The sequence below is a fragment of the Typopeltis vanoorti genome, chromosome 6 (genome assembly GCF_054136105.1).
Source record: "Typopeltis vanoorti isolate ZY-2024b chromosome 6, IOZ_Tvanoo_1.0, whole genome shotgun sequence".
NCBI lineage: Eukaryota > Metazoa > Arthropoda > Arachnida > Uropygi > Thelyphonidae > Typopeltis > Typopeltis vanoorti.
In genome coordinates, this window is record NC_143554.1 from 101,646,867 (window position 1) to 101,674,634 (window position 27,768).

Below are 27,768 nucleotides of genomic sequence, written 5' to 3' on the forward strand. Positions count from 1 at the left end.
TTACTTATTACAAACAACGGACAAAATGATTGCTAAAATACTTACAGGCATTTCACATCTCAAACACTGCTTTTCACAGGCTGTGCATCTAATTAGTGCCTGGGGACAGCTCTTATGCACGTGCATGGTATAGTCTTTTTTGATCACTTTAGCAGAGCAGTTCTGGCACTGCATTTCAGCACTGTCACAAACCTTGATGTGTTGCTAAACAAGAAAAAAGAAAAAGAAAACCAGATATCACAAACGAAACATTATTATTATTATTAAATACATCAAGAAAAAGGCCTCAATATTCACATGAAATCTACAGGGAAAATAGAAATGTAAGAATACGGTGTAGATGTACTACTCGCACTTTAAAAGATGCAAGATTTTTAGAGTGTGATTTATGAAAAGAAATCATATGAACTCGCTCACCAAAAGACAAGTACAAAGGGGCAAATAAGATTCTGGTTTGCTTCATACAGCACTTCCTTATCTCTTTCACGTTCTGATACCGAAGATCATCTTTACTTCTAAATGCTGGACTCCGCTGAGAAATAAAAGATGGTAAGGAGGGGAGATGTATTATAAGGCACAACCATATTAGCATATATGGTTTATATGCTACGGAGGCTCAAACTGGAGAGTTTGAGCCTCCGTAGCTCAGTCCGTATAGACGAAGCCCTTTGGTCGGAAAGACCTGGGTTCGATTCCCGTCCATGACGGGAGGAACCTTTGTTTGGTCTCTTTCGACTAAAGGTGAGTTAGCCTGTTATACGGGGGGGGGGGAGTCCAAGGAAATTCGGCTTTTTCGTTCCTCAGAATAAGCAAACCGTCCCGTAAACATACACGGATATACAGTCATAAAATACATACTTAATCTCTCATTAGGAGGGCTCAACCAGTCCTGAGGAACGGGAGGAACCCTATACAAACAAATACTCTGCAGAGTTAAAGAGTTAATAATGTAAAGAGTTGAAGCTTCCAGAAAGCCATACAACAGGACCACCTAGCGAGGACTGGAGTGGCATTATCATCTATTCATTGGACATCGTTAGATGTCCAATGAATAGATGATAATGAAGGAGGGGATGGGAGGAGGAGGAGGATAAAGAAAAGAGAAAAAATATTTTAATATTGATTCTGTATACAACCAGAGTCATCTTTTTCACAGGGAATTTCTATAGCAAAGATCCAAAGAATAAGACTTCCCAAGTCTGATGTGCCTTTAAAAGAATAAATAAATAATGACTTAAAGGTCAAAGCTTTATGTTGAACTTTCAAGTATTGTCGAACAGCAATCAAGATCCTTAAAACAACTGATTATTTATTTACCGAGTGGTTAAAGCACCCGTTCTCCTACCTAAGAGGCTGTGGGTTCGAATCCCGTCGTGGGTATGCATGTTTGTAATTGTTTTGAAGTGAGAGATGAATTTCATCGCTCAGTGTGAGATCATCACCTCGTTTAATTGAGGTCTGGAGTGCTTGTAAAACTTCCAGGTTTCCACAGCAGAGTTTCCGGATTATGTTAAAAATAAATAAATAAAATACATGATAATAAACATTTTAGCCAGTACATGGTACTAACGTACTATGCGTTTACAACCATTCGTAGTTGAAAAACATGGAAGGAAGAAAAAAAATCCCTCTCAAACTAGGCGCTAATTATCTTTAGGCATTTCACCAAGTGCCTTTAGGATCCGGGTGCAATACTTTTTAGATAACTGAAATAAGAAACTTTAGCTAAAATTATTACTACGAAATTATATACCGTAAATGAAAAGCACTGCATACAGTCGAAACTGGAGGTAGTGACTGCTATTTAACTTTAAATATGTAAATAACATCTATCACCAATTATTATATTGAAGAACTGCAAGCATATTAAAATATAAAATAAAACATATCCCCCCCCCTCATTTATGTAAACTGACTATTTAAGACGGCTTCAAACTCTTCCAAACATGTCATCGACCGAATATTATCCTAATATAGAATTTCTAGCAGAAATTAAAGTCTGTTTAAGTGCGGTGAAATGAAATGATCCCAGTTTATTTATATTTACTGCTGTAATTTGGTATTTTTATATTTATAATTATATGCTGCAATACATAATAATCTTTATGGAATTTTAGGACCCGAATGCAATACTATGCGAAGCTAAATGAGTTAGCAGTGTTATGGTCTATTTAGTTATATGACATGGCAACATCGCATTGTGACATTTCTGTAAACAGAAATCGTCGTCGATCATGACTGAGGTAGTGGAAAAATCATGTCTGGAGAAAATGCGTGATGATTTAAGCGACGTTTTCGGAGAAATACGGTATTGTTGGGTATGCTTCTCACCTCCTAACTGGAAACGGACACACTGGAAGAGAGAGAGCGAGAGAGAGAGAGAAAGAGAGAGATGTGGATAAGGATTGTGACTTTAGCCTCGTCACCGACGAGGTTCTAATCCCCCCCCCCCCCCCCAAAAAAAATGCTCCTAGGTAAGAGTTTTTTTGTTTGTACAAACATATTATAGTGCTTGTGAATATTCAAAAACCTTTATTTTCTGGAAGACAGATAGGTGGTAATTATACTGAAAGAATGTAAACTGTAATACCTCAAAATAACATATTCGCACAAAAAAAGAAAAGAAAAGAAAAAAAAAAGAAACGTTTTCATTAATTTTCTCCACACTAGAGATGTATTCTACAAAAGTTGGGGAAAATTAACGAATATTTATAATACAATAAATAAGTAATGAAAAATAAAAGAAGCTCAAAGTAATGAATAATTAGTACTAAATAAGAAAAAAATAATTGTTTTATATTGTTAATGAGCTTTTTTCCCCCTGAAAAGTTTATACATATATTAATATAAACTTTTTGTATTTGTATTTGTATATACAAATATTCAGCCTTCTTGCAAAGCAATCTGTCATTATTTTTGATGTAGAAGTATCTTACGAGATCGAGACATTTTGAGATATAAAATTGATCTACTGGCGAGGTCAAAAATGGCTGATTCAGGTCGATCTTTTTCTTTGTCTTTGTGGTACATCGAGCAGTTTCAAATTATAAGATCCTAAAGACAATGCCTTCCTCTCCATATCTGAAGCCAAAGATTCTCGTTTATATATATATATATATATATATATATATATATATATATATATATATATATATATATATATATATATATATATATATATATATATATATCAATGTTTATATTTCTTCATATTTGCCATGAAGTTATCCTTGTATTGCTTCTTTTGCTCTTCTTCATTTCCAAGAAGATCTATTTTGTGAGGAAGGTGGATGTAATGTGAAAAATTAAGCGAAGATTGGTAGAATCATCGCTTTAATACTTGCAATCAGAATGCTGATATTGGTCTTTCCAGCGGATCTTAAGGATAATTCGAAGACAATGTTAGCGATATTTTACCAGTTTTTTTTTTTTTTTTTTGTCAATTCGATAAACTATCTGATTCATTAGTCAATCTTACTTCTGTAGTACATCTGATTTTTTTATTCGTTCCCTATTCCAGAACAAAGCTTTTATTAAAACTTCTTGGAACCCCAACTCTCTGCGGTTTCGCGTATGATAATTATGTCGCTGTGTATTCCAAGGCCGATGTGACAATGCTGGTCCTACTTATTCAAGGCCTGCCGAATTGCTCGTGACGCTTTCTTTCAAGTCATAAATACCGAGATGTTAGGGATTTTTTCTTCTTTTTTTTCGAGTGGTTTATCCCATATAGTCATTCCTCGTGACTTCTCATATAGTACTGTGATCAGTGTTGTTAGAGCTTTTGTCGCCCGGGGCGGTCCCTGAGTTTGCCGCCCCTCTCAACACACACACACCAAAAATACTACAAAAAGTGAAAACGACGTATAGCGTAAGGTTCAAAGTGCCGCACGGCGCGGACCTCCCACTTCTGCTCCCCCCCACCTACGCCACTGACTATAGTAGTATCTTACACCTTTGAAGGTGTATATCAGTGCATGTATCAGAGTGTATAAATTTGATGATAAGGATGAATTTATTTTGTAAAAATAGAAAAAAGAAAAAAATCCAGGCCCACCTACAGTATACAAATGTGATACAAGGTACAAATATAATAAAATTCCATACCCGTTTACTTTTTTCATTCTCTCATTATTTCCTATTATTGGAATATGTTCCCGACTTGTTCGCATGGTTTTTCCAACTTCTAATTACAGCTGAATTATAAGATAAGAAACAGGCAAACAAACTACAATTCTCTTTTTTTCGTGTTCTCTTCCGAACAGCTAATAATAAGCGACGTTCCTTATTATTATTTTTTCACTTCTGCGCATGCTCGGAAATATAGAAGAACACCAGATAAGTATCAAAATATGAATAATTGTTATTATTACATCACACCTCCAGGGAGTCCAAAGACTCATCGAGGGAGGGCATCTACTCTACAACTCTTTGTCTCACTACTCCACCAATCTTCATCTAGCACCAACGCTATCTACCGCTGACTACCACCACGAGTACTTTCACACAATCATAAACATCCATGCCCACGGCAGGATTCTGGCTGGAGAACGGATACGCTAACCACTCGGCCAACCAGGTCGGCAATAAATAACAGAACCATTTTCACATCGCTACTGTACGTCGCCATTACTTCGGCGCTTTGCTTGAAATGGAAAAAAAGTTCTTTTCATATTATTATTGCGTAACACCTCCAGGGATTTATCGCAGAAAGTTACACAATCCACTGTCCACACCAAACGATCCTCCATTCTACACACGACGCGCTATTCATCATCTACTCCCAGCGCCATCTACTGACCATTAATAGTATTTTTGTCTGTATATAGTGCAGGAAAAGATGTAAATTCCGTTTGCGACTAAACGAAGACCTCAGTAGCTAAGAACATCTAGCACCAACGCTATCTACCGCTGACTACCACCACGAGTACTTTCACACAATCATAAACATCCATGCCCACGGCAGGATTCTGGCTGGAGAACGGATACGCTAACCACTCGGCCAACCAGGTCGGCAATAAATAACAGAACCATTTTCACATCGCTACTGTACGTCGCCATTACTTCGGCGCTTTGCTTGAAATGGAAAAAAAGTTCTTTTCATATTATTATTGCGTAACACCTCCAGGGATTTATCGCAGAAAGTTACACAATCCACTGTCCACACCAAACGATCCTCCATTCTACACACGACGCGCTATTCATCATCTACTCCCAGCGCCATCTACTGACCATTAATAGTATTTTTGTCTGTATATAGTGCAGGAAAAGATGTAAATTCCGTTTGCGACTAAACGAAGACCTCAGTAGCTAAATGGAAAATACATTGAAATAAAATAATTTTAATAATTGGACCTCAAAATGCCTTGTCCGCGACACAGACCAGCTGTTTTATTTACAGAAATGTAAATAAAAATAAAGCATGCGTTTAAATACCAACTTTATAAAATAATATAATACCATAATAAAATTCATAACATCGAATTATTTCTTTGTTTTTATTTGTAAGATATCTGAATATATACGCATATCCTAAGAAAGGCAACTTGTATCAAAGATAGTAAGAATACAGCGAAAAAAAGCTGTTTCATAAAGCAAATATTAGTTTGCCTTTTCTTCGTTAAGAAATGCAAACCTTTTCTTTAAAATAAAATACGTATTTCGGAATAATATGTAAATTCGTACAATAAAGACAAAATATAATAGTTGAAGAAAGAGTTAGAAGGCTTCAATTTGATAACGTAAACTATTATTATTATGTGACAACACCTCCAGGGAGTTCAAAGACTCATGGAGGGAGGGCACATACTCTACAACTCAGTTTTCACCACTCAATCCACCAACTACAATGAGCCACAACCAGTGGCGTAGCTAGAGGGGGGGGGGGGCATCCCCGTGCGACACTTTGAACCTTTTTGAACTTTTACAGTTAATTCTAAAATACACTCTCCAGAATTCAGTTCCAAATATTGTAATACTGCTGCGAATTTTCCTCACGACTGCTGTAAGTGTTGCTAGTTGTGAGAGGAGTTTTTCTAAATACAACTGATTAAGAATTGCCTACATTACTATGAAATAGACTTCGCCAATGTCATCGACAATTTTGCTAACAGAAAAGTAACATTTTAGAATGTTGGAATTAAAGTTTTACTTAAAAAATAAACATAGCATTTTAATTTATTTCTCTATACGTCGTGTTGACTTTTTGTAGTATTTTTGGTGTGTACTGAGAGGGGCGGCAAACAAGGACCGCTCCGGGTGGCAAAAACTCTAGCTACACCACTGACCACAACTACCATCATCATCTACACCAACACCATCTACTGCCTACCACAACCACTATTAAATGAAAGAATACTGAAATGATTCATTATTTCAAACCCAAATATTTTCATAAGCTCTTGGATCAATTTCGAAACCTTTTAGTGGTGTTTCAGATCTTTTGGGTTTGAAATAATGATAGATCTTTAATATCCTATCATATGTCTTCCGTTCTCAAATCTCTGCTAGTAGCACATTGTCTGCCTATCAAAATCCAATGAGCCAATCTGATGTCATTGCGAACTATTCTGACTTACGATAACCGAAAAACAAGTAAGTGTTCGAAATGAAATTTCTCCGTTTTGGTATTTGGCTGGGCGAAAGTCCTTTGCCTTAATCTTAGGCTAAAAGGAAACTAAAGTTTCAGTTCTTGCAATCTGAAGTTTAACTGCTATTTAGTACAGTATAACGAAGAAGCAACTCGTGTGTTTTATGGCTGGCAATTGTGTGCACTAACTTGCCTATTGTGAGAGGAAGAAAAATAACTTCAGAGGTGTATGTGTGTGTGGCGCGCGGGAGCACGTTATCTCAGTAAGGAAGGCTAACTCATTTTCTGCTAGAAAAGTCCTTCTACAATACATGTTATTGCATTCTCGACAAAATTCGAACATAAGAAGAGGTCGGTCGCTCATAAGCAGAGTTATTCCTGTTGAAAAATAAGATAAAATTTGGCTAACCTCGTAAGCCATTTTATCTCCATACTATCTACGCTGCATCTTTGCGTTCACCACATGAAACACCACGAAGAATTGGTAAGACCTGAAAACAACTTATTACAGGATTATAATAGACCGGTCTATCTGAAAAAATTATATATATACATATGTTAAAGATACCAAGCAATTTTATAAACTTGGTTTTAATCCTTTTTCCCAAGTAAGCAAACAAGCAGGTAAGTCAAGTTTGCGCCTGAAGTATTTTCAGGTCTGAGACAACTCGTAGTAAAGGTGGTGTAAGCTCTGATCACTTTCCTTAGTATCTCCCATAATGCAAAGCACATCTCCTTGTGGACATGTATGATGCTATGCATTAAGGGAAGAGCCACTACCCAGACTGGATTCGACCTTTATTGAGGTCTCGTCAGTGGGAGCCAGACCCCGAGATGCGAAAGTCGAAGTAATGAAGAACTTATAAATTTTATCTATAAAAGTTGCCACAAGGTGCTTTGACCTTATTAAATAAAAATCTCAGGATGAGAGAAAGATGTAGAAAGTTTTGTACCTTGGTCAAAGCATCTTGTTGCAACTGATGTATAGGCATAGGTAAAATTTATAAGTTCTGCATTATTCCAACCTTGGCATCTCAGGGTCTGGCTCCCACTGATGAGACTTCAATAAAGGTCGAATCCAGTCTGGGTAGTGGCCCTTCCCTTAATGCATAGCATTATACATGTCCGCAAGGAGATGTGCTTTGCATTATGGGAGGTACTAAGGAAAGTGATCAGAGCTTACTCTACCTTTACCACGAGTTGCCTCAAACCTGAAAATACTTCAGGCGCAAACTTGACTTACCTGCTTGTTTGCTTACTTGGGAAAAAGGATTAAAACCAAGTTTGTAAAATTTCTTGGTATCTTTAAAATATAGTATACCCAAGGTAAAAAACTTTCTACATCTTTCTCTCATTCTGAGATTTCTATTTAATAAGGTCAAAGCACGTTGTAGCAACTTGTATAGGTAAAATTTATAAGTTCTACATTACTTCAATCTTGGCATCTCAGGGTCTGGCTCCCACTGACGAAACCTCAATAAAGGTCGAAACAGGTCTGAGTAGTGGCTCTTCCCTTAATGCATAGCATCATACATGTCTGCAAGAGATGTGCTTTGCATTATGAGCGATACTAAGGAAAGTGATCGGAGCTTACTGCACCTTTAACGACGAGTTGCCTCAGACCTGAAAATACTTAAAGCGCAAACTTGACTTACCTGCTTGTTTGCTTACTTGGGAAAAGGGATCAAAACGAAGTTTATGAAATTGCTTAGTATCTTTAAAATATAGTATATCCAAGGTAAAAAAACTTTCTACACACACACACACACACACACACACACACACACACACACACACACACACACACACACACACACACACATATATATATATATATATATATTATTTTTATTATTTATTTATTTTGAGAAGAGATCGAGTTTCTCCATAAGTACCGAGAAAGTGAGCCCACAACTGAAACTTTTGTATGAGTAGTGAAAATTTGTTATCTTGAAAACTGGGCAAAACTGGATTAGGATGGATGTGTTACTAAGCTTGAGCTTAAAAATTAATAAAAAAACCTCTGAAATCTCTAAAGAAATTTGTATTTTTGTTATTGGACTATGCTTACGGCTTTGAAATACGTGAAGAAATTTGCTTCGTATATTATTGCTCCAACACAGTAGCGCACTCAGGATTTAATCTTGGGGGTGGGGCCCGAGTTGAGTAGACGATTTGAGAATACACATTACGCATCGCATACGACCTATGACTGATCATCTGCGATGATCGCTAACTCATAAGTAGTATAGAAATAGAAGACACAACACAACATAAATTAAAAAAAAAAAAAGAATTTTAATTAGGAAAAGATTTTTGGAAAATTTTCTAGTGTTTTTTTTTTCTTTTTTCTTTGGAGGGGGAAGGTTCCCCCCCCCCTCCTGGGTGTGCCACTGCTCCAACATGCACACTCCTAACCTCTATAGTCAAAATGGGATGCGTAGTTGACAATTATTATGTCAAACCGAACTGAAGTAACGCTTTAGTATTCGTAACAAACATTATATTGTACTGCACCAGTCGTTCACTAATTACTTCACAACTGCGTATCCTCTATGGGACGTTTTTTGTTCTTCATATTAATTTTGAATCTAAGTATAAGGAGTCACTGCCATAACGCTTAAGCCAAGTATTGTAGTCTCATTGATTACTCTTGTTACATACAAAGGTAGCAGTCCCCCCCCTCCCCGGTTTTTCTCCCGTTTGCAAACAGCAAACAGACTCAGAATGCACATGCAGTTAACAGATACAATATTGATCTCACAGCCTTAGTTGCTTCGGCGATAAATGCAAACAGCAACTGTTACTGCAAGAATTACTAGGGTGAACATTTCGGCTTATTAATTCCAATTCCAGGTTGAATAGTACTGTTATTATTTGAAAATAGGCCATGTAAAATATGAGGTATCAGGTCCAATTAATGAAAGAAGTACAACTTGATGAAATTATCAAAACATGGTCTCCTCTCCAGATACCATGGTATCATTATTTGATACCATGATGATGATATGGAAATGATGTAGACCAAACTGGGAACACAAACGATTGTAAAACTGATTAAGCTTTCTGAGAATTTCATCCTGATCGGACCCGGAAGAGGGTGTATGTGTTGGGGAAGGGGGGGGTTCTGCAGACGACTTCGCAGCATTGCTGAATTGATTTTGACCAAATCAGCAATGTAGTCGTTTCCAAACCTGCTTGAGATCCCTTTAGAATTCCAATACAGTACCACCAACATGCAGGAGGGAAAAGAGATTGGTGCGCACTTCTTTTTGCCCCCATCTGTATAGGATGCGTTCATCATTCAGTTGATTTCGACGAAATTCGGAAATGTAGTCATCATTATTATTATTATTATACATTTTAAGATTCTCTGATAAATTTAGCATTTCTCGAACTAATCAAACCAAACAGAACTTTTCACATAATCAAACTAAAATCGATGGACACCACAAGTGTGTCTTTAAAATATAATAATAAGTGATCTCTCCTAAACATATGGCATTAGTTGATCCAAAAATGATCCAAGTATTGAAAAAGTAGGAGATTGGATGCAACTTGGAAGGAGCTCCTTGACCTGTCGCCATTATTGTTTGAATTGTCCAGAATTTAAATGCCCTTCACAATCCGGAGAATATGTGAAGTAATGGCTATATGTAGTTAAAATCCAATTATAAACCGATTCTGTTAAGCGAACGCAACTTTCAAAAAAAAAAAAAAAAATGCTCACATTAAATTATCAGGGATTTACAAACGGGTTGATACCAACTCCAGAAGTTGACCGTTTGAAAGAGGGGGGGGGGTAGAATGAGGCCGACGAACAATTATATAATAACTTAATATAATAACTTAATAACAATAAATATAAAGAATATAATAATATATTACAAAATGAATATCGCCTTATTAATTTTCTGTTTGCGCTAAGCGGCAGAACGACAATCATGATACATGGAAGTTGGATTTAGATTTTAGATATGTTAATCAATTACTGAAAACACACATTCATTCTAACCACTACAGATATTTAGAATTTAATGAACTGGCTGGCCAATATTAATTTTCACTTAGTTTCTTTATTTTTATTATTAATGATAATCTTGACAAAAGATCTTATTAAATAAATGAATAATTCTCTAACACTTTTTCAATTCTGCGAAGTGAGTAAACAACCTTTAGACTTAACTTGTGGAAATCTGTTGGCAGCCACAGTCTACACCGTTAGCTGTCATTGGTGAGTTCAGAACTACACGATTTGCTTACTGACCAGTGACGAAAGTATGCCACACAACTGGAGCTATTTCGTATTCCTAACTAAATTGATAAGATTTACAGTCGGTTTACCGACAGTTCAAAAACTTCGGATTTGAAAATGCCTCGCATCCATTGAATCCCCACCGTTCGGACTGTCTTATTTATTTTTGTTTACAGATAAGTTAGTTTCTTTGTACGATGTACGGTTTTATACCGCCGTTCATTCAGTAAACACATTAAAGAAAGACTCTGTTCCCTTTCGATGAACTATTCTGAACTGAACTTGTCAGTAAAATAAACGAAAACTTTCTACATGAAAAATCAAAATACTTTAATTAGCAAATCAATATGTCATAACTTCGGTTTATTTATTCTAGAATAAATAAGATAATAATAAAAGATAGAAATAAACTAACACGAAAACCTGTGCAACCAAGTACAATCTATTTGGTAAAAGGCAAAGAACTTTTTACTCAGCCAATACAAATCACTTATAAATGTGAGAAAGAAAAAAAAAAAAAAAAACAGCTCATGAAATCGATTTTAAATATCTCCTTGTTTACTTATTCCATAAGAATAAGCAAAAAAAAGGAGATACATATAAACCAATTTCACGCATGTGCAGTACGTAATGAAGATAATATCACAAACACTTACTGCTATTTCGTATCTGGGTAAGGCATAGCCACACCGATCACACTTTATAAATGTCTTGGAGCAGCTTTGCTTCAAATGTTCAGCATAATCCATGCGGGGCACTCTAGCAGAGCAGTGCTGGCATTGGACTTTGAAAAGTTGGCATTTATCCCGGTGTTCCTACATAAATACAAGAGAAATCGCAAAAAAAAAGAAAAAAAAAAGGGGGGGATATTTTTATGATAATAATTTTTCCAACACAAGTAGAGCTAAATACTTTTCGAAGTGAAAAGTTGCAAAGAAGCAGATAAGTAACCGTATTTTGAGATCTATTTTTAAAATATTTAAAAATATATATATTAAATTAAGAAAAATCGTTATGTAGCTATAGCGCAACAATTCCGGTTCCGTACAATAAATAATGATATACACATACAAATTTCTGTACACAAGCTGTACGATTTTTCCCTTCCAACTACTAACTGCGCTCAAACTTGCTTAACTTTTTGAGTGAGCCATTAGTAGCAGAGGCGTTACCAATCGACCAACCTTTATAACTTTAGGTCTCTTTAATAATTATTATTATTAATATTTATGCTTTTTATACATTCTATATTGATACTCATGAGATTAGAAACACTGTTTAATTACAGTCATATTAAATAATAATTAATATCTTTAAATAATAATAATAATAATAACAACAATATATCTTTATACGAGTTTCAAAATCGCAGTTCGCCTGTAGAAAGTGTTACATTTTGCCATAACCGTTAGAATTAACTTCATGTGAAAGTCTTAAATGGTAGTATAGTGCTTCTTCAAACCACTTTGGGCGCCCTCTAGTAAACAAGTTGGTAATCTCACACCTGGAAGTGATAATGAAGCTATCATCTCCAACCAACAGGTTGGGCAGATATGCTAATATACTTGGCCCACAAGGCAGGCTCTTAATTCATGCAATTATCAACGTTTCCTACCAAAATTGAACTCTTCGTGTATTTTAAAAATAAAATTAAAAAATTTAAAAAACTATTAGACACGCAGTCATGTTTTTTATTTATTTATTTATTTTTTTACGCACGGAAAGAATGGTAGCTTGGATTTATTTAAAAATATTAGTGTTATTAATAGCATAAGCTAATTAGTGGAAAAACGCACAGAATCGTAACTAGATTAGACGCTTTCTGGAGAAGTCAGTTGAAGAATATACCCAAAAATACAGTAAAAGAATAGCAAGACATTTATTGTTTTACGTATCAATGTACCGTTTTTTTTTAAAAAAAACAATCGTTAAATAAAAATTAAAACTAAGAAGCATACTTCAATTGGAACAACGGTCACAGACACCTCATCTGTAAAACAGTTTTTTTATTTTTTTTATTTTATGGCGTCTCTCCTTACTGTTCATTTCTATTGTAATTATCAGTAACATTTTAAGTATCTTCAAGAGACATCAGGCCATACTGTTTATAAATTACACGTGGTATTACTGTACAGTAAATTTAGAGTCCATCGTCAAGCAAGTTAGACTCCCATTTCACAGAAGAGGAAGCTAGGTAAGTTATTAATATTTCGCGAAGCAAAAATTTGGAGGGGGCGACCAAATTTTTGCTTTTATATTTTATTTATATTTTATATTAATATTTTACTACACGCGGTCAACACCTAGTTACGGGGCGGGTGCTAAACATATCGAATCAATAATTGCAGCTAGATGCCACAAATAAAGTTTCGTGAAACTTACGTTGATAAGATACTTCCGCATCCTTTCTCCACAGTGGAAGCAAGTCACCACTCTCTGTTGACATCGACTACTCACGTGATCAGCATAATTTCCACGCTGAACTTGGCTAGTGCAATACTTGCAATCGATCTTCACCATGTCGCATACCTCTTCATGTTCCTAAAGAACCAAAAGGTACACCGATTTAAACTATATCACTCCTCCAGTTTGCTATACATTTCAAATTAATATTACGCAAACCGAGATGGGAATACATTATGAATGCGAGATTCTTTATGAAGTTATCCGAAGGCTGCTGAAATATGGATGTAAACTGCGGTATCTGAGGAGATATAACAAATATCAACATCAATCACGCAAGATCCATGATTCTGAACTAATTTATAGAAAAAATTCATTGTTCTGATAGATTTATACCGTGAAAATTTATATGAATCTCCACCCAAGAAGTCCTATAGATATCTTCATAAAAATACAACTAAATCACTTAGTTAAGTAGTGGAAAGAGTTATTTGTGCAAGTATTTAACTGATTATAGATGTACTTACATAGATTTCACTCTTTCTGATTCTATCTCCACAGTAACTGCAATTGACGTATACTTCTGAGACAATGGCCGATGGAGGCTTGATTCTTCTAATTTCCTCAGCTTTCTTGAGACAGTTATCCTGTTTCGAGAACCTGTCTTGTTGACAAAGTTTACATTGTATGTTAGCGAAATCACCCATAGCTTCAAAATCCTATGGAAATAAGAGTAACATTTTGATTTACATTAATGTTGTTAATCTTGCTAGACTTCAGTATTGAATACAAAACTAGTCATTCTAAGACTAATATTTTGAAATTTTAATTTAAAAAAATATGAAAAATTATATCTATTTTTTTTTTATTTTACGGCTATTTTTATTTTTATTTTTTTCAGGTATTGCAAGTTGATTTAACACAATTATTTATAATCTACCATTCTAGGGTATGATACCATTTCGAAACGTAAATACTTGAAAACAAATCTTCTCAAAATGGAAGAAGTGGACTTTTTTCTAACAATACAATACACACGAGCGTTATGCATAATCTCATGTTAGAAACCCAGTTCAGATTACATTAAGTTAAACTTACTGGTATACCACTTTTTAGAACTCTATCTCCACAGGAAGAACAATTCGCAAATCTCTGCGGACATCTGTTGTTGACGTGCTCTTCATAATAGAAACGTGACATTTTGCCACTGCAATGTCTACATTCGATCTGTACCAAATCGCATTCTTCTTCATGTTCCTTGAGAGAAAGAAAGAAAAACAATTTAATTCACATTTTATTTGTTAATTTTACGTTTTTAACTTAACTTTCTAATATGTAATTTTTTGACTAAACCCATTACCCTCAAATATGACCGTATTCGGTTATTATGGGAAGTACATCATAACCGTCTTTCATAAAAAAAAGAAGAAAAAATCAGGCTAACGCCTTTTGGTTCCCGTATAGGGAGTAGGCGAGGCCGTTTTTAAGCCCGATCTAACTTTTGGAGACTGAGTGGGCAGTTCAATCTCCACTGGTAGCCAATCAGAGATAGCTGGTCCAAGGTTATCACTAATTAATTGGCACACAGTGAAGAAGGCGGCTAGTAAGTGCTGCCATCTGGTGGTCCACAACCCTAACACAATATAGTTAATGTCTGAAAATAGTGTGGGTTCGACGGCCGATTTTCTTGAGTTTACGGGACGAAAAACCAGCTAGCCTACCAGAGATCGACTAACTCTGGAACCGGTCGAGAAAAGGCTTAGGAAAAATTCTTCTAGTCGGCGACTAGATTCGAACGCCTTTCGTCGTGCGGTCAAGCGCTGTAGAGTGCAACCGCCACTTCTACTGAGTTTATTTGTATCAACAACAGCAGCTGTGTACATTTAAAAATAAACATATATACAGCTATTTACAATTTGTACATAGGCTGCTAATTGTATTAGGCATTTTCATTTACTCGTTACAATATACTTATGACACCTGTTTTACAATCACTGTTTAAATAAGATACAACATCACATGCTCAATTTCTATTTTCCTTATTGTCCTATTGAATTATTTGAGCTGTTATTTTTGTTGGTATATGTTACATAGTGATGTCAGTCTATTTATAAGTTCCATTATCAGATCAGTCTATTAACGTTTATATATATATACACATATACATCCACATACATATATACATACATATATACATACATATACATATATATATATATATGTATATATGTATATATATACAGTATATATATATATATGTATATGTATGTATATATGTTAGCATTGACATTTTCCATATGTACAATTCGTTATACATATATATATATATCTACATTCTATATCTTTGTTCACATATTTTGGATGATTATTTTATTGACTTAATTTAAATGCACATCTTATTCTTAAAATACATACATTGCTTATGTTTTTATTTACATTTATATATGCATATATTTTGCTAGTATCTCTATATCTCATGCAGATTTTTTTTTTGTAGGCATTCTTATTTTTACAAAACTGAATTCCATATTGCTTTGACATTATATTGTTTGCTTAACTTAAGAGGTAAATCTGTAATTTCTTATATACAAAGGTTTTCTGAATTGCAGAATTAGTTACAGGTCTATAAATGGATAATATATCCTATTAACATTTTGGGTTATTATCATGTTATGAACTTATGTTATCTGCATTTCTTACAATTGACATTTCTACCGTCCTTGTGTCTGTATATACAAGAACATATACATATTTCTGGTAATATATCTTAATCTACATATTTATTACTAGAATAGTATTGATAAGTCAATACTATTGACTTATCAATACTAATGACTTATCAATAGTATTGATAAGTCCTTAAGGAGTAATTTGCTATTTACATTTTTTCCCCTTACACAATTAGATATACATATATATATAACATTCTTATCCCTTATATATAGGCGTACCTATATATTATTATTCATATTTTTATTATTCTTTTAAACTTTTATTTATTTATTTATTTTAATTATTATTATTTTTTATTTTTTAAAAATTTTATTTATTTATTTATTTATTTTAATTATTATTATTTTTTATTTTTTTTAAATTTTATTTATTTATTTATTTATTATTATTTTTTATTTATTTATTAGATTTGATATCTTGTCATTATTCCTCTCATTGTGGCGGATGGGCCAACGTTACCAGCACCTTTGTCTGGGATTATGCTTTTTGTTCAGATAGTGGGTTATCATTATTGTTTACCACTAACTACGGGGGGTTCCATTATCGGTATAAGTTTTATTTTTCCTTCTTCTTCTCCTTCTTCAATTAGGCCGAGTTTTCTCCATTGCTGTGTTGTTATGCTTTTGGTTTGTGTAGTGTTTATGATAATTTCCTTTAAACAATTGTTAATATTTGCTAGTATGTCTAGTCTGGTGTCTCTTCCGTGTATTTTGTCACATCTGTGGGACCATATTGCATACATTGTTATTATTATGATTATTAGTTCTGTTTTTTTTTTTTCATTTTTTGGTCTTCCAACCAAAATAATGTGTTTTCAGAGAATGGTTGTGTCTTATGAAGGAGTTTCTGTATGGTGTTCCATACTGTGGACGTTTTGCTACAGAACATCATAATATGATATATTGTTTCTGGATTGGGACAGAAATGACACTTCGCTGGGCCTTGTAATGGGATTTTTTTTTTGCTACATACCACATTTTTGTGGGGAGACAGGCATGATGTACTTTATAGAAGAATGTTTTGTATTTTGGTGATATTGAAAGTCGGAAAACTTTGTGCTAAGCACCGGACTTAGCCTAATTTCTCCTTTTCTTATTTCCTTGTGTTGGGGAGGCGGGAATGTCACTTGACTTAATGTTTTATATAGTTCTCTTGGCTTGATTGTCAGTAAGGTTTCGGTATCTGAGTGTTTCATTATATATGTGTACCCTTCGGCTATTTCTTTGAACATTCTCGGGCTTGGTTTTTTTATATCTGGAAGTGAGCTTATAAACCTATGCGGCAAACACTTTTGTAAGAATGTTGCCCCATAGGCATGATAGGTTTTTGTGTGTGTGCTCGGGCTGCTGTTATTGCCCTGCCGATGAGAGTTTTCAGATGGATGTTTAGCAATGCTAAACCTCCAGCTTCAACTTCGTGGAAGAGTGTTGATCTGCGCATGGGTTTATACTGAGAGCCCCAGATGTATGTAGCACAGAGCCTGTGTATTTTTTCGGCCCACCTTCCGTGATACGGGGTGTTGTACTGAGCTACACAGGCTACAAACGAAGTAAAATTTGTGGCGCGCACGCACGCGCACACACACACACACACACACACACACACACACACACACACACACACACACACACACACACACACACACACACACACACACACACACACACACACACACACACACACACACACACACACGTTTAAATGTGCCGCATATTTTACTTCGTTTGAAAGACTGCTGTAAGAAAAAAAAATTAAGCTTATTAATTTAAGTATGTTTTAAAAATAGCTTTCTTTATTGAAGGCATAATGGATATTTGAATACTTACAGGCAATTTGTATCGTGCGACTTCTATGTCACAGTGAGGGCATTTAATCAGTGCTTTAGAACAGACCTCGCGCAGGTGAGCATTATAATCCTTTCGATGCATTTTCGTCGAACAATACTTACACTGCGTTTCAGTTATGTCGCACACAGCTTTGTGTTCCTAACAAAAAAAAAGAAAAAGAAAAAAGAAAACAGCAAGCACGAGAGAATTACATAAACATAAAAATACATCGAATGGGTTTCATATTAAATTATCTATGTTTATATGTTAGCCATAAAACCATCAGAAGCCATGTTGGTGAAGCAGTGGTGGATCCAGGGAAGTGATAACAACGAAAATGATTCCTCGCACAAAAATCAGAACGAAAAACTAAGCAGTTTTTTTGTTATTATTATTTTTAAATTATACGCGAAAATGAAGAAAATCACATCAATAAATTTGAAAATCGCTTAATCTCTACTTCCTCCTTTCGAAGATGCAACAATAAAGCAATTTCCACAAGTCAGCAGCTAAATACAATCCCATGTGAAAAAAAAAAAAAAATAAATAAAATAACATAAAATAAAATACACAACTTCTCCAACATCCGGTGTTTTAATATCAACATTTAAATTGTGCACCAGCATTTCAAAATATTAAAACCTGATCTGTTCATCATTAAATCTTAAATGGCATCCACGACCACAGTTCACCTCAACTTTCCACGGTACACCATGCACGATGCCTTCCGTAAGTAAGATGGAACATGCGTTTTTGTCATGATATCCCATTCCAAAGGTTTTCAGATGCGGAATGTACTTTTATATGCTCTGCTCCGCTATGGCTCAAGATTTCTTTGCTTCATTTTTGTTGTCTTCATACGCTGCCTTTACAGCTCTCTCAATTGTGATTGATTATATTGGCGTTTATTATTATTATTATTATTATTATTATTATTATTATTATTATTATTATTATTATTATTATTATCATCATGGATACATGCCATGAAAAGATCTGAAGAACCTTGGAAATATCAAGAATCTTGATATTTCCAAGGCATTTGATTACGTCTAGCAGCGCGATCTTCTTTCCAAGTTGACGTCTTCTGGTCTTCCTTTTACCCTTTTTGAATGGATTGCCAACCTCTCTGGTCATTCATTGCGTGTCATGATAGATAGTTCCCTTGCATCTGATTTCTCCATGAATTCCACAGTATCGAAAGGCTGTGTGCTTTTACCTATACCCTTTCTTCAATATATCAGTTAGCTTCTCTCACTAATGTACAGTCCTATTCATAGTTTGGCTGATAAGAGTTTCCTTTTTGTTACTGACAAAACGTTGAAGTACTTGGGTGACTCAAGTTCTATAGTGAATGCCTTAAGTACTGATTCTACTTTCCATTCTCAAGCGGGTGAGAATAACCTATTGAATTTTAATATCACCCAAAACACAGTCCTCTCTCATTTCTAGGAAGAAAGACCATACCTCACTCTCCCTTACTTTTGATAACACTCTGCTCGCCAACCAAGACCAGTTCTTCTTGGCCTGACTTTCACATCTAGCCTATCCTGGCATAAACATATCATGTCCATAATCTCTTTAGCCTCAGTATGGTATTCTCTTTCGTTCTCAACGTTACTTCTCTACTGCTCAACTCCTAACACTTTGTAAATTCCAAATCGGCCCAACTTTAGAATATTGCCCTCTCATCTGGGGTGGTGTACCCAAAACCTCTCTCAAAATGAAGAGAGCTATTCGCTCAACTGATGAGCTTCCTCCTCCTAATGACTCTCCAATCGCTTACTCATAGACGCCCTGTTGTGTTTCATCCAAGTATACCCGACTCATTTACTATACACCACGTATGAAGTAGAGGGAAATAGAAATCAATGTTTTACCCGATCTCAAAGTAGGGGAAATAGAAATCAATGTTTTCCCCAGATCTCGGATGACAAAAAAAAAAAAATAAATAAATAAATAAAAAAAAAAAAAAAATAAATAAATAAAATCTTGCTAAACTAACGCGGATTAAAAGAATGATCACATAGTCTAAGGTATGGTTTCTCAAACTTTTCCTACGACGGAACACCTTACAAATCCTGAAATTTTAACGGAACACCTTGGTTAGAGTCAAGTATTATCAGTCTCGTATTCAATGTAAAGCTAAGCGCACACACTATCGCCGCAGCAGGCTGTATCACATCGCAAAATGCGACAGCTCACACTACAGGCGTGCTAGGCCGCATCGCACCGCATTGACCTTGCTTGTGACCGCATGTTTCCTAGAATAGATACCTCCATACTTCACTCGCGCTGGGAGGTGTCGACAACTGCAGGCGGTTGAGTCAAGGCCAGGGCGCGATTACCTTAATAGCACAATCCAAAGTGAGGAGCGCCTGATTTTCAAACATGTTGGAACTTGTCGCAGCATTTAAAACCATTCCGGGCTCATATTAATTTTGATAATTTTTTAACGGATTAATTTCAGCGTTTCCCAAACTATGTTGTGCGGAACACTGGTGTTCCGCGGAACATAGTTTGGGAAACGCTGGTCTAAGGAGTCAAGCTCAGCGCTTTTTATACAGTTAGCAGAGATAAAATTTTGAAAATCACACTAGGCAATGAGTACCTCCTTTATTGAATTCAGGTATATTGGTGGGGGAGGTACAACTACAGTGCCGAAATTCTGATTTTCAATTCGACTGTGGCTTAATTCTCCAACAACCCATCATCTGACATCACTAGCTAAAGTACTGGTGTGTAATGCTGTGAAACGTTGATCCGTTCGACTGAGCACTGTCCGAGTGAAATAAAAAAAGTTTTTAGATAAATGGAACAACATCACTCGAGATAACGTTTCATCATCTCGCATCATTTTCTATGCTTACGTACAAGATGATACGCAGGATGATGAATAATGTAGTTAAGAAATTAAATTAGTTTGTAATATTCAAAAAATGACAAGGCGATGTGTCAAACATGTAAAAAAATTCGGAGGGTAAGTATGCCCCCCCCCTTTCTTCCGCACAGGAATTGTAATTTTGGAGACCTACTAATAACATAATTTATAGGTTCGTACTTAGGTCTGGTACCGTCAGGCGGATCATAATGATCATTGATTTCGTAATCTGATGATTTCTATTTTGCCGATATAATCATAATGATCGTATCGGCAAAACAGAAATCCGAACACAGATTCGAATCCTAGACAGGATTCGAATCGAGGTCTTCCAACCAAACGGCAAGTTCACTTATTTACAAAAATATTTTATTTTGTTGAAGACATGAACTTTCACATGAAGAGATTTTGATTAGAAAACATCATCTAGGACAAGAGGAAAACTTATAAGGGCTTTTCGATTGCGGTTGAATAGAATACCTGAAAATAATGAAATGAAGAAAATCAATAATCAAAAAAAAAAAAAAAAAACTATTTACATTTTAAATCCCTTTGCGACTTATGGACCACCCTGTATTATTAGCTTCAGATCAGTGGTATAAGTAAGGAACATCGAACCCTCAACGTAGGAGGTCAAGTACTTACGGAGAAGTCATCGCAGTGATAGCTTTCAAAGAAAAGTTTTATTGTGACCAAAGCATTTTAGAAACTTAAAAAAAAAATTATTTCAGGCGCGGGGAGGGGGGGGAATACAACTACCGCAGCTTCACCAGTGCTCTTTCAATTAAAAAAAAAAAAAATCACAAAATCATACTTACATCAATCTTTGCCCACCGAAACTGCTCTGAACAGGTAGAACACTTGGTCACTTCGGGACAATTGTTGTGCATGTGTTCGTCCAAACTTTCCCAATGAATCTGATCGTGACAGTATAGACATTCGGTCAAGGCTGCTGTACAAGTGCTTTGGTGATTCTGTTGAAAGAGAAGGAATTTTATTCTGAAAATTGTTGAGCACGTTGCGAAAAGATTTCTTCTATCACAGTTATGTACGGATGGAATAAAGATTTTGCTTGAGATAATTCTTAAAGTTATGTTCTGTATTTTCGTGAAATGAAAACGTGGATTAGAATAAATTGGTAAACTTAACAACAACAACAACAACAACAAAAGCTATCCGAGGTTTCTAACTATGGATGACAACGTTATGTATTATATAAATCAGAATAAAAAAGATTTGTGTAAAAATAAATATGATATCGCTTGTTATTCCCCTGGGATGATTCATGATTTTAATATGAGAAAGTTTACTTTCTTTAACTAAATAAGTGAATTGCAAAAATTTGCCAAAAAAAAAAAAAGAAAAGAAAAGAAAAGAAATATGCCCATCAAAGAAAGTTATCAGCTATCTGATATGATGCAAGATCTTAAATGGCGAAACCCTCCTGATTTAAGAAATTCATTTCTAAGTTTTTCAACACAAAGTTTTCACATCTATTACACCATAGAGCAATCTGCGATTGCAGAACTTTCATAAAAGATCGAAAGAAGAAAAAAAAAAAAAAAAAGAAAAGAAAAGAAAAGAAAGAACCAATTTATAAGAGAGAATTACACTCCCACCCGGCAATGGCTTTAACATACCACACACCAATAGCCCTAAAAAAAGCATAAATGTTTATGCGATAACCATTTATGATTTATTTGATAAGCATTTATGATTTACAAGCGGATGTAGACGTCTGCATTAAACAAGTTTTGTCCTGTTTCACTTTCGACTCAAATCACGTATTTAGGATCGTTACAAAAATATGTCACGCGGTTTCAATTTTGTTTCGAAAGCATCATTTGGGACAAATGATGTCGAAAATATATATTACATAACTCCAATGTGGATGTGGAATTTATCAAATTTGGGATTTAGAACCAACAGAGTACGATATCGACTTGGTTCGATTTTGATTTCAGTAGGCTTTCAATTTATTGGCAACACGACTTGAACTAATATTAATGATTTTATACCAGCTGAGTTGAACGGGTGTAATATTATTTAGGAAATCTATTAAAATTTATTGAGGCATCGCGACTTTATATATATATGCTACTTGATGATATGAAAGATTTTTCTCTTTTTTTATATTTCGTTATAATTTTATTTTTATTGACTAAATTATTTGAACTCTTGGGATATTGGTGGGCAGAGAATTGAAGTTCAAGGGGGACATATTGCAAAAGTGATAAAAACAGCACAAAGAAATGCCAGTATACTAAGAAGCCCACTGACAAGTAGAGATAAGGGTGTGATCATTACGCTGTTCAAAGCTTTGATTAGACCACAGCTGGACTGCGGCGCACCGATTTGGTCACGTGCGTTCCTAGGTGAGAAGCAAGCACTGGAAAAAGTTCAGAAGCGAATAACAAAAGCGACATCGGGATTGTGCAAATACGGACTATGAAGACGGGTTAAGCGAACGTAAATTGCCGACTGGTGAATAGACGGAAGAAGGCGATGTGATTGAGACAAAAATTGTTATGAAGTTTTTATCAGATAGATAATACCTAGGATATTTTTCAAAGAGTTGAAGGCTGTGGTGGATAAGAGAATGCCACATGACTTTTTCGCATGGAGAGTAGATGGTGAGTGGAATTTATTGCCAAATGAGATGGTGAGTGCACAAACATTGAACCAATTTAAGACGAGATATGATAAACATTATCTCTGTTAAAATGCGTCTTATTATAGCCTCCCTTGATGAGTCTTGACTCCAGGAGTTGCTTGTATAATAATAATAATAATAATAATAATAATAATAATAATAATAATAATAATAATAAACGAAAACAGCTCACTGGACTGCAAATTTAATGAACTTCGGTATTTAGGACTACTACTGCTAAACACTCTTGGAGTTGTCTGAATCGGATCATTATTACAGTAAAATTAGGAAAAACAAAATTATGTCTACAGTTTATTTGCCAAACACAGCTGTAGGATTAAATTTTTGCGATAATGAATGATGTTACTGTACAAGAATAAGAATATAAAGGCACCTTTTCATGACTAATGATCATTTACTTTCTATTTTAACATATTTAGTAAAAAAAAATACTATAACTCACTCGTCTTTTTAGCCAACGCGATTACTTTATCACCTTTTTTCAAGGAGAGCTAAGTTAACAGGAGTTAGGCAGAGTGGGGAAAGGGATTTTATGCCTTTAAACTCAGGTTTGCACAAAACAAAACCGGCTCATGATTAACATATTGTGAATATTTACATATTCATGATATCATTTCACGCAACGTGTCTACAGACCGGTATACACACTGTGTGTACTACCGGTCTGTAGACACGTTGCGTGAAATGATATCATGAATATGTAAATATTCACAATATGTAAATCATGAACTAACTACAAAAGGGTACCTAAGAACATGATGCCGGTATATCATTATTATTATCATGTCACACCTACAAGGAGTCCAAGAACTCATCGAGGGAAGGCATTCTACTCTACAACTCTCCGTCTTCACTATTTAATCCACCAACCATACAGAACCACTGCTACCATCATCATAATTATCTACTGCCCACCACCACCATCACCAAAAATACTTTTTGTCTGTAAATCATGATTGTCAAATGAATGTGTTTCACCGGTGTATTGTAACCGGTGAATACATTGAAATGAAAGTCCTTCAGCATTAAAAAAAGTATATATATTTAAAAAAAAAAAAAAAAAAAAATTTCAATGGAAAATCTAGAGATTCCTATTTGAAAATTGCTTTTTTTTAGGATTATTTTTGAATTTTTTTTTTTATACTCGTATCTGAATTCGCTTGTTTTTAAATAAATCTATTTTCTTTAATATACTTGCATAGTATTTTTTGGAGAGGGGGTACTAATAATCAATAAAAAAAGAGTTTCAGAAACTCCTGTTTTAACAGCATTGCATTCCTTCCTTATAGATTGCAACCTTCTTTACTATCCTCACATCTACGACCCACCTACTGCACTCCTGTATGCGACTCGCCTTAGTAGGATATGAAAAAAACCTTTATAAGAGCTTTATAGCTAAAGGTGAGCAAACCGGTCTCATACGGATGTAGAGGTAAGGGGAAGTACAGTCCTACCCCCGAAACTGTTTTAACATATCAAGGAACGCGAAAAAATCATAAATGTTTATCAAAAAGGATGCAAACATCTCCATTAAACAAGTTTTGTCCTATTTCACTGGGATACATCGAGCTGAAACACGTCTTCTCTTGAAATCTATTATATAGAGAAAATATCTCCAAGTATTATATGCCTGTTAAGTGCGTATTAGCTGTCATTTTTGCCTGTTTGGAGAGATGAAACACTTTTTTTTTTTTAACTTGAAGCTTTGCCTGTTTTGAGGGATTTCTCATCTCTCAAAACAGGCAAAAATGACAATACGCAATTAACAGACATATAATATTTGTCTCATTGCGTTATTTGCTTCTGCCATAATTCCAAATCAATAACAACCGATGTGGAAAAGTCCCCACCCCTCCAGGAATGGGGGGATCTGGAAGTTTTTTCCCCCATCTTACAAAACATGCGATCCAGACAGAGAACACATAAAATCTACAGATATAATTGCGGCTCTTAAAGAGTGTATTATCACTTTTTATAGTCTTAATTGCTTTAGCGTTATTCATCTAAATAGCCAATTAAATTGGTCACTACACAGATCCAAACAACACTAAGGGTTTCTTGCTTAGACAAAATTGGCTGTTTCGATTTCTACAAAGAGAATATACGGCTATTAATGCGAATGCATTATTATTATTATTTTTTTTAAATATTAGTCGCATTCTTGCTAGTTTGCATTATATATATAGACCCTTCTCCGACACGTGAAGAGAATCCACTGAAATATATCAGAAGACTCGAAAGCATCCACTTAGGCATTCGGTAAATGCTTTTCTTTCTTTTTTTCTTTTTTTTTTCTGAGAGAGAGAGAGAGAGAGAGAGAGAGAAAGTGAAGCTACTTCTGAATTTACATGTTCTAATATCGAAAGCAAAACATTATCATTAGCAGGTAGCTGATTTGTTATTAGGACACTTTCATCTTTGAAGACATGTTAAAGTCCTGATCAGTTACATCCTTAAAACTTAAAACATTAGTATCCTCCTCTCGGAAGAAGAAGAAGACGAAATTTAATCCTTCAGAAATTTTTATACTTTCCCGATCTGATATATACTTCACAATAAAGAGTTATTAACATCATTTTTGTGCATGTCATAAATGTACTGTTTTTCTCTTACTATTTCTAGTTGATAGCATATTAGGAGATAATATTAGTAAATATTAATTTAAAGACAGTTATGCCCCCCCCCCCCACCCACCACTCCAAGAAATTCAACTCCACTAAAAGAAAATGCTATCAATTTTTTGCAAAAAAAAAAAAATTAACACGACAAAATTTACAATGTCAATTATAAATTGTTATTTTGGCATACTATATTTATTGCAGGCGTAGACTTCTGTGGCTAATTGGTTCAAAAGATATATTTCGATGATTACACCACATTTTTTATTATTCAGTTATACAAAATACTGAAATAATAGTTCCCGACAAGTTTCGTAAATCGTAGGATTTATATCTTCAGGGGGTAAATAGTATAACTTAAAGTTTAAACAAGAGAATTAATAAATACAAATCATAACCTCTCCTTCTCAGTATATAGGAAGCCGACAAACACTGGAAGATTTCTAAATGCAACCTCACACTATCATCCATCACAAAAAATAAGCTTAATTAAAACTCTTCGAGACAGAGCATACAATATCTCCAGCACACAAGAAAGATGTAATGAAGAACTAAAATACTTAACACAAATCCTCCAAACAGAATGGATATGAAACAAAAACCATCAAGAGAATCCTTAAAATGACTCCAGCTAACAACACAATGAAACAGGATTACAAAAACGCAATCTCGCTTCCTTATATCAAAACTGTTACAGATAAGCTAGCCAAATTAATGAACAAACACAACATAAAAGTAGCCTTCCTTCCTATGGAAAAAATCTCAAGATTCCTACATCCACCAAACCTACCGCTTAAAAAACCAGGAGTCTACAAAATCCATTGCTCTTGCGGGATTTGCTATGCAGGACAGACAGGAAGATCTCGAGAAATACGCATGGCTGAACACCAAAAAGACGTACAATACAAAAGAGACAAAACACGGGTCTTGCTTTCCATATCACTTCCACTGGACACGATGTACTCTGGCAAAAAACGACGATGTTATACATAGAAAACAACATTTATAAGAAAATTTAAAGAAGCTGCTAATATGCTAATATGCTAAAAAACCCAACCCAATGCAATAAAAATCAACGTTTAATTCTCCATCAAGTGTGGTCAGCTCTAATAAAAAATCTACCTCAATCTGAGCTCGGACTGTATGAACGAGAACAAGAACACGTGACATCGGCCAGTATTGTTCAACGTCAATAACGTTTTATATCTGCATTCTGTTATTTGAGTTTTATGAATAGCCAGACGGTTATGATTTGTATTTATTAATTCTCTTGTTTAAACTTTAAGTTATACTATTTACCCCCTGAAGATGAAAATCCTACGATTTACGAAACTTGTCGGGAACTATTATTTCAGTATTTTGTATAACTGAATAATAAAAAATGTGGTGTAATCACCGAAATATATCTTTTATACTATATTTAGGCAAAAGAATACGGAACTCTGGAAGAGACTAGTAGAAAACGTTTACTTAAAGAAAGATGGACTCTTCTTCACGTTAAGAAAAATCAGAGCAAACGGGTCCCCACGTTTGGAAAACCCTGCGTATGATAATATTAAATAAACGAAAACAAAAGTGTAATAAGTGTGATCTTCGAATGTCTTTAGTTAGAATTAGCTTCAAAATGAGGTACAATTAGTCATCAAAGACCTCGCTCACTTACACTGTATCTTGGATAGCTAGATCCACAATAAGTACAAGCCACAAATTTCATGGGACAGCTGGTGTTTAAGTGGTTGTTGTATTTCCACGGAGAAACCCACGTTTCACAATTCTCGCAATACGGCAT

General features: G+C 34.9%; 1 protein-coding gene across 1 annotated transcript; it reads right to left on the reverse strand.

Moving 5' to 3' along the window:
* Positions 1-27,768, reverse strand: LOC150105761 (uncharacterized). The gene is made up of 8 exons (XM_090394548.1): positions 27,643-27,768; positions 21,506-21,661; positions 17,807-17,965; positions 14,346-14,504; positions 13,775-13,966; positions 13,227-13,385; positions 11,501-11,659; positions 1-204 (listed from the first exon to the last, which is right to left on the reverse strand). Exons 1-8 carry the CDS (start codon positions 27,766-27,768, stop codon positions 1-3), a joined length of 1,314 nt encoding a protein of 437 aa, XP_090250674.1.

What these genes read in the sequence shown, in the direction of transcription:
- LOC150105761 (XM_090394548.1), bottom strand. Translation starts at nt 27,768, where the DNA reads ATGCCGTATTGCGAGAATTGTGAAACGTGGGTTTCTCCGTGGAAATAC. An exon ending in TTCTAAAAAGTGGTATACCA is followed by an intron (nt 13,967 to 14,345) that starts GTAAGTTTAACT and finishes TTATTTCCATAG; the next exon opens with GATTTTGAAGCTATGGGTGA. An exon ending in TGCGGAAGTATCTTATCAAC is followed by an intron (nt 11,660 to 13,226) that starts GTAAGTTTCACG and finishes GTATTTATGTAG; the next exon opens with GAACACCGGGATAAATGCCA.